The 8634-nt window shown below is 42.8% G+C and overlaps 1 protein-coding gene across 4 annotated transcripts; it reads left to right on the forward strand.

The window, feature by feature from the left end:
• The first annotated feature begins 225 nt into the window (after positions 1 to 225).
• On the forward strand, positions 226 to 3285 carry B9D2 (B9 domain containing 2). Of its 4 annotated transcripts, none has more exons than XM_073549144.1 (4): positions 226 to 375; positions 1551 to 1640; positions 1790 to 1915; positions 2175 to 3285. In XM_073549144.1, exons 2-4 carry the CDS (start codon positions 1553 to 1555, stop codon positions 2486 to 2488), a joined length of 528 nt encoding a protein of 175 aa, XP_073405245.1. In that variant the 5' UTR covers positions 226 to 375; positions 1551 to 1552; the 3' UTR covers positions 2489 to 3285. The 4 variants fall into 4 exon arrangements, with proteins under 4 accessions (XP_073405245.1, XP_073405244.1, XP_073405246.1 ...); XM_073549143.1 differs by lacking the exon at positions 226 to 375 and adding an exon at positions 426 to 468; XM_073549145.1 differs by lacking the exon at positions 226 to 375 and adding an exon at positions 482 to 635.
• Positions 3286 to 8634: the final 5349 nt, after the last annotated feature.

Consider the following 8634-nt stretch of genomic DNA (forward strand, 5'->3'; position numbering starts at 1 on the left):
TAACGTGCAAACCACCATCGGTGGTAAAGGGGTTAAAATAAGATTATGGTTCTCTGCAAAATGGTCTCAGTCCTCATGGGGTTAATATTATAGTTGTCATCAATCACTAGTGTGAATGATAAGAAATGATCTGGAGCTGTGACTACCAGCTGTCGTCACCTCCTACTTGTAAGCTTTGCCACTTCTGTTCGTATCAATAAAGAAAATTGAAACTTGCCCTTAGTTATCATGGCGGCGCGCGTCGGGACGACAGAGTGTACTGGCAGCCTGCCTCACAGACGTCACTTCCGCTTCCTCTTTTTTCTCGCGAAACAGGAGGCCTCTCTTGTTGCTTAGCAACTGACGAACTCTTTTTCAGCGGAGGGGCCGATTTCTGTGAGCAGGAGTGTGTGATATGTGGGGGCTTTATGTGAGGAGGGAAGTGTGCAACGAGCCGTATAGTGGGGGAAGGGGGAGGTTACATGATTGGTGAGAGGCTAGAATTCGGTTACATTAGCCTTACCCGAACTCGGGGTAGGGGCTGGCTGTTATTTGATGGCTGTGGGGTCAGAAGACACAGTTGGGATATTTGGGAGAGGTTTTGGCACTTTTTGCAGATATTTTTGTGCTGTTTGGTCTCCCGGTGCCGAATTTGGGTCAGTGACAGACTTTTCTGTGATTCGGTCGTTCTATGACATTTTGCTCAGTGATTTGATTCTGTATGAGAGCTCTGTGTCCCTGCGGCTCAGGCGGTGACATGTTTGTGTGATAGGAGTCACTTAATTAGACTTTTGTAGGATCTAGAGCATTTTGCATAGTTTTCAACTGTTTTTGGGTCACTTTCAGTGACATTTTGGTGACACATCAGGACTGTGCAGCCGTCTCAGTGGCGTTTCTAGATTCTGGGGCTTTTTCAGAGATGCGCTGAGACTGGGTCAGTTTAGGTGGTGCCCTGAGACGCTGGGGCCATCCCGGTAGCTCATCAAGACTCTGGGGCCGTCTCCGTGGCTTGCCAAGACTCTGGGGCCGTTTCGATGGCACACTGAGACTCTGGGGCTGTCTCAGAGGCATGTCAAGACTCTGGGGCTGTCTCAGAGGCATGTCAAGACTCTGGGGCTGTCTCAGAGGCATGTCAAGACTCTGGGGCCATCTCGGAGGTGTGACGAGACTCTAGGGTCGTCTGGGAGGCGCGACGAGGATCTGGGCTAGTCTGGAAGGCGCGTGGAGATTCTGGGGCCAACTTGGTGGCGTGCCTAGAGTCTGAGTCCATCTCGGTAGAGCGGCAAGAATCTTGGGCTGTTTTGCAGGTGCGCTGTTCTCAATGGGGCCATCTCGGTGATGCAGAGAGACTCTGGGTCTGCCTTGGTGGCGTGGAGAGACTAAGGGGCTATCTCAGGGGTGTGGCGCACAGTGATTCCTGTGCTGCCTCGGAGGCTCGCCGAGACTTTTGTAGGATCATAGTTAGTTGATGACACTTTTGTGGACTGCGGCTTTGTGAACGCTGACAACACGGGTGTAATCTACATTATTATAGATTATCTGAGTCTTCGCACAATTGTCTTTCTCCTCAGAGATGGCGGAAGTCCACATCATTGGGCAGATCCTTGGTGCCAGCGGCTTCCCACAGCACAGCTTGTTTTGTAAATGGGGGGTGCACACAGGTACGAGCCAATAATGATGTAATTGAATAAATTTTTATTATGAGCCACAGAGCCAGTAAGGATAATTGTGCTGCCTCCTCCCATCCATGGTCGCTGTTGTAACGTCAGAACAGTACACTTACAGTCTTTGATTTCTCTGTGCCTCATAGGGGGAGCCTGGAAGTTGCTTTCTGGGACCGTGGAGGGTCAGACGCAGGTGGACAACCCCCAGAATGAAGACACGGCTTTCTGGTCACACCCTATTGACATACATTTTGCTACCAAAGGGTTGCAAGGTAAGTCAGTCTTTAAATTAACGTGAGACCTAATGAAAAAGGGATTGTGATATACAGTAGATGACTTGGCCTTAGGATCGGTGGGGGTCCGATTCCTGGTAACCCAGCCACCAGAAGTACATACATTGTTGGATACTGCAGCTCTGATCACTATGGAGAGTATTCAGCTGCAGTGTCTTTCGGAAGTCGTGTGAAGCCCACCTGTATTGGTTACATCCGAGCACTTCCATATTAAATTCCATCCACCTCCCCTTTCCAGGTTGGCCTAAGCTCCATCTTCAGGTTTGGCATCAGGACTCTTTTGGTCGGAATGAGTTGTACGGATACAGCTTCCTGCACATCCCTTCTACTCCGGGAACACACACATTGCTGAGCCCCGCATGGAGACCCTTGGGAACCTGGCAGGAGCAGATTTCGCAGATGTTTGTAGGGGGAGGACCACAGCTGAAATCCACAAACCTTATATACGGAGGAGCGGACCGGTACCGTCTACAAACTACAAGCATGGGGCAGGTACACCTGGAGCTCACTGTCATTCTCAGGAACTTTGATCGATTTGGGGTGGAATCCTAGTGCTAAATTAACTAATGTATAATACCATGTAACATACCAAACATAGCAGAGCCACATCAGGCAGATCTTATATAAGATTCTACAGCTGCAGAGCCCTCGAATTTTGTTCTTTTTTTGGCCCAACGGACGCCCTTTCTTATTAAACTAATCCCAAGAGTGTAATTAAACGATAAGTGGTATCCTTTTCCATCACACTTACTTTCGATATACAGTATGTGCCATAAATGTATGATAGGTGCCAATTCCTTGACCTGTCTCCACTGTGCACACTCCAGAAAGGAGAGCACACATGAAGCCCTCGTCATTGTAACTTATGTGCATTGCTGGAATACAGGAATGCTTCTCTGCCCCCATAACCTGCTATGTAGATAGCCCCATGTAAGCATGGCGGCCGCTCCACCTGATCTACGTCCCACTGGATTGTCATTCCGCTAATCTACGGGGAACCCAGAAAATAGTAGTTGCACATTCCTACTCTTTCCAACGCACTCTCCTATCCAGTCTCCAGACATAGATCATCTTGTATGTGATCAGGTGCTTGGAAGCTGAAGACAATTGCTCTGTGGGACGCTGGTTGCGTCCTCTTGCTACAAGCGTTTAGTATCATGACCTACTATGGTGCTCGCAGCATAGCACTTTTATTTTACCACCGATTTATACAGCCTGAGTATTTTTTGTGTATATATACCTTATACTTGGATTGACTGATGGAAAGATTTACCTACAATTGGTGCTGTCTGTTTTTTATATGTAAAGATTTTTTTTAATATATATAATAAATTGCATACAAAAATAAACAGCCTTGTATCATATTTTTCTGTCGTTTCCTTTAATGTCCACTTTGCAATACTCCTTAAAGGGAATCTGTCACCCTTTTTTTGAGGTATCATATAATGATATCATTCAATTGTGTGTCACATAAGGATTCTCTTCGTACTTTTGCTTCCCCCTGACCCCGCACCTTTCATGCATAAATACCTTTTTTATATCGGTTCAGATGTATGTAAACTGCCACGGTCCGATCCGCTGGGCGGGGCTTATTCACTTGCTCCCCCCTCCCTGTCTTGCTCTACACATTTCTTGTGTAGAGCAAGACAGGGAGAGGGGGGAGCAGGTGAATAAGCCCCGCCCATCGGACCGGACAGCCGCAGTTTACATACATCTGAACCGATATAAAAAAGGTATTTATGCATGAAAGGTGCGGGGTCAGGGGGAAGCAAAAGTACGAAGAGATTCCTTATGTGACACACAATTGAATGATATCATTATATGATATCTCAAAAAAGGGGTAACAGATTCCCTTTAAAGGTATTGTTTCACAACAACATTCAGTGGTTATGTGGTCTTTTAGGGCAATCGGCTAGAAATTCATTCAATGGATGAACATTTATGAAGGTGGTAAATGATCTGTAATGTTGAGAAGTATAAAGTCATGTACCTAGGGCCACAGTAATCATGGAATACCGGTAAACTAAGCAGCTGTACTCAATGTCCAGCAGCAGTTGCAAAAGCAAAATAAATTTTTGAAGGTACCTACAGGTGCTTCTCATAAAATTAGAATAGCATCAAAAAGTTAATTTTTTTTCAGTTCTTCAATACAAAAAGTGAAACACGTATATTATTTAGAGTCATTACAAACAGAGTGATCTATTTCAAGTGTTTATTTTTGTTTATGTTGCTGATTATGGCTTACAGCCAATGAAAATCCAAAAGTCATTATCTCAGTAAATTGGAATAATTAACAAAAATCACCTGCAAAGGTTTTCTAAGCGTTTAATAAGGTCCCTTAGTCTGTTTCAGTAGGCTCCACAATCATGGGGAAGACTGCTGACTTGACAGTTGTCCAGAAGGCAATCATTGACACACTCCACAAGGAGGGTGAGCCACAAAAGGTCATTGCTAAAGAAGCTGGCTGTTCGCAGAGTGCTGTATCCAAGCATATTAATAGAAAGTTGAGTGGAAGGAAAAAGTGTGGTAGAAAAAGGTGCACAAGCAACTGGAATAACTGCAGCCTTGAAACGATTGTTAAGAAAAGGCCATTCAAAAATTTGGAGATTCACAAGGAATGGACTGCTGCTGGAGTCATTGCTTCAAAAGCCACCACACACAGACGTATCCAGGACATGGGCTACAGGTGTCGCATTCCTTGTGTCAAGCCACTCATGACCAATAGCGCCAGAAGCGTCTTACCTGGGCCAAGGAGAAAAAGAACTGGACTGGTGTTTTCAGATGAAAAGTAAATTTTGCATTTCATTTGGAAATAAAGGTCCCAGAGTTTGGAGGAAGAGTGGAGAGGCCACAATCCAAGCTGCTGGAGGTCTAGTGTGAAGTTTCCACAATCAGTGGTCATTTGGGGAGCCATGTCATCTGCTGGTATAGGTCCACTGTGTTTTATCAAGACCAAAGTCAGCACAGCCGTCTACCAGGAAATTTTAGAGCACTTCATGCTTTGCTCTGCCGACAAGCTTTTTGGAGAGGAAATTTCATTCTCCCGCAGGACTTGGCACCTGTCCACACTGCCAAAAGTACCAATACCTGGTTTAAAAACAAAAGTTTCACTCTGATTGGCCAGCAAACTCGCCTGACCTTAATCCCATAGAGAATCTATGGGGTATTGTCAAGGGGAAGATGAGAGACACCAGACCTAACGATGCAGATGAGCTGAAGGCTGCGATCAAAGCAACCTGGGCTTCCATAACACCTCAGCAGTGCCGCAGGCTGATTGCCTCCATGCCACGCTGCATTGATGCAGTAAGTGATGCAAACGGAACCCCGACCAAGTATTGAGTGCATTTACTGAACATACATTTCAGTAGGCCAACATTTCAGATTTTAAAATCATTTTTCAAGCTGTTGTTATAAAGTACCATATTCTAATTTACTGAGATAATGACTTTTGGGCTTTCATTGGCTGTAAGCCATAGTCATCAACATTAACAAAAATAAACACTTGAAATAGATCACTCTGTTTGTAATGACTATATAATCTAGGAGTTTTACTTTTTGTATTGATGAACTGAAATAAATTAACTTTTTGATGATATTCTAATTTTGTGAGAAGCACCTGTATGTGATCCACATTATTACCCCTCCATAAATCCCTTAAAGGACCACAACTCGAGTGTGAGATTCACTTCATAAAAAAAATAAAGAAAATTTAGTGGTCTGGCGCTGCAGGGGGGCTGAAAGACGAGCAACTGGATTATTAAGAAGGCTGTCCAGTACTTTAACATTTATGATCTATCATTAGGATAGGCCATCAATGCCTGGTAGAGGTGCAGTACCCTCATCGATCAGCTGTTCTCGGTGCTGGCAGCGGCTGGAAGTGCTCGGTTACGGAGATGCTCCTAATAATAGTGGCTGAGGGGGTGGATGTGCAGTACCTGGCTATTGCCATTATCAGTAGATAGAGCAGCTCTGTAACTGAGTGCTTCTGGCCGCTGCTGGCACTGAAAGCAACTGATCGGCGCGGGTGCTTGGTGTCACACCCTCCCTCAGGCATAGTGCTCAATGAGTGCTATGTAATGCACAGAAATATTGACACTGCCAATGCTTTTGTAGGATGTGGTGATCCCATGATCACCAGTTCTCGGCCTATTCTAGCAGAGCTACTGGTTCCTAGGAAATTTGGCTCATCTCTTGTCAGTGTAGTGGGCTGTTCTCTCCTGTAACTGGGGATCCTATGGATTCCCGGGTTACAGAGAAAAATAACAATAAATTAAAAAAAAATGCTTCCAAGAAACCTTTAATAATCTCTTGGGGGACACATTATGTAAAAATATATACACATGTATAAAACATATGCAAGCAATGAAAAATAACTTAAAAAGCCCCTTTGCACATTTTATTGCATACATGTAGCAAAAAATCTGCATATATTAAGTATCCTTATGACCATAATGACTTGGAGAATTGCTTCAAAATTTGGTGTGAAACATGAACAGTAAAAATATAAACAAAAACAAAATTTGCTTTTTTTTTCTTATGTTTGTGTCGTAAACATAAAAAATATAACCTACATGATAATTTATATGTACTTCAAAAAAGCGCGAAAATGATCCAGTTTTATCCCGCACAGTCTCATACAGCCATATCAATGAAAAAAATAAAAGAAGTTAAGGCTATGTGCACACGGTGCGAATTCTGCTGCGGATCCGCAGCGTTTCTGGCCCTGCAGGTCCTCAGCAGTTTCTGCTGCGTTGTACAGTACCATTCTTTGCAATGGTAAAACCAAAAACGCTGTGTACATGCTGCGGATTTTTCTGCGCGGATTTGCTGCAGGTTACAATCTGCAGCATGTCAATTCTTTGTGCGGATTCCGCTGCGGTTTCACACCTTCACCATTGTGAGGTGTGAAACCGCAGGTAAACCGCAGGGGACAAATCCGCAGCACCTAAAACTACGCATGCACATAGCCTAAGGCTGCTGAAAAGCGGAGAGGCAAAAGGTAATAAAATTGACCTGTCCTGTCATTAAAGGGTTCAAGGGATTAGAAAATGTTGAGTTCATAGAGTGGGAGTTGTCCTTTGGGATTCTCCTCTCTTGGTGAAGGTGCAGAGAGGTCACAATCAGCTTCTCACTCTGGAGGACCTGTCCTTGTATTAATTAGTAAGTTGCTCCTTGTGTTGTGACCAGCAGGTGGCAGCAGATATACATAATTGATTTATTAATCCTATTACCACATTTCCTATTATCTTTTGTGTAATTTATATGCAGAGAACCTACTGTCTGACTATCTAGGATGTACAAATATTTAGGAGGTTAATTAAAAAAATGATTTCCCCTTTAATGAAAGAATGTGAAGTGTGCTGTACCCAGAGAACGAGATGTATAACTATAATAGGAAAAGGTATGTTGAATGTGTAGGTTGTAAGGTGGAGGGGCTATCCATGGGGTGGAATGTGAAACCACAGGTATGATTGTAAGAGTGCAAAACATTGGGTATTGTTATTGCAAGACATAAATAGTAATATTACTAATAGTATACATTAGGATAGGGTATATCTACTACGTGTGACAAAAGATGCCCTTAGTGGACTTTTAGACACTATACACTATCCTGAAAGCGTTTTGATAAATGTTTCCTGGTGTTATTGTAGTAAATGTATTCCTCCTGAAAAATAATCAATTGTTTACTTAGAACTCTGCAATGTGATGTGCCTCTGTTATTCTCCTGGAAATGTATTAGCAATCAACAGCCGAGGGATAATATTTCTCTGCACACCACCAAATTCAAAGAATAAGAATGCCACCGTGCTGAATTGTAAAAAAGGATGTCCCAGAATTGTTATTTTACAGGGAATGCAAGTATTTAAAATAACATACTTATGAGGAGTCAGGTCTTCTTTAAAAAAGAAAAAAAAAGCATTGCCATACAGTATTTGTAATCTACAATTAAAAATTTTAGTGTACTGAATTGCAATGGTCATATAGATAGTGTCCTCTCTGTTCAACCTCTTTCTCTATGCCCTCGGTGGAGGCAATAAAATACACTTGCCCCTCTTACACTGAAGGACTGCAGGCGGTTGTGTATGACATGGATTCCCCTTTGATGTACTTGACAATAAAATGTATGGATTGTTCTGTCCTTATTTAAAGTCTAATTCTGGTGAAGTGTCTTTTAATTCTTGTTAAAATCGATTTTCCAAGTCTCACTTGAAAAGACGACCATGTCATAAGTTTTTACAGTTACATAAGTGCGCTGGAGACCCCATTGCGGGACCCCAGGCAGGTAAGATTTTATATGGTAATAGATTAATAGATTGACTAGCGTATGATTAGTTTTTGGATTAGTAGAAAAATTTTTTAACAGGAGATAAAAATAAATGTGCAGTACAATGAAACATATTTGAGCATTTTTGCTAAACCTGTGTAAGACCCCATTGCAGGACCCAAGGGGTATAAGATGTGGTATGGTGAGATGCAGAGTCCGAGATGCGAAAACAGCTCTTGCCTAGCGTTACATATAGATATAAACCTTTTTCAAGTCACTTTTACAATTAAAGATTAAAGTAAATTATTAATCACATCTTTGGCACTCACAGCTTGTCCTTAGTAAAGAATGTGATTCAGATTTAGTATATGAAGGAGTGAGGCAGATATGCCTTTTGTATTCTTTGGAGCATGAAATAGGCTCCACTCATATC

This window comes from Dendrobates tinctorius, unplaced genomic scaffold (assembly GCF_039654945.1).
Source record: "Dendrobates tinctorius isolate UK_male_01 unplaced genomic scaffold, ASM3965494v1 ptg000158l, whole genome shotgun sequence".
Lineage (NCBI taxonomy): Eukaryota > Metazoa > Chordata > Amphibia > Anura > Dendrobatidae > Dendrobates > Dendrobates tinctorius.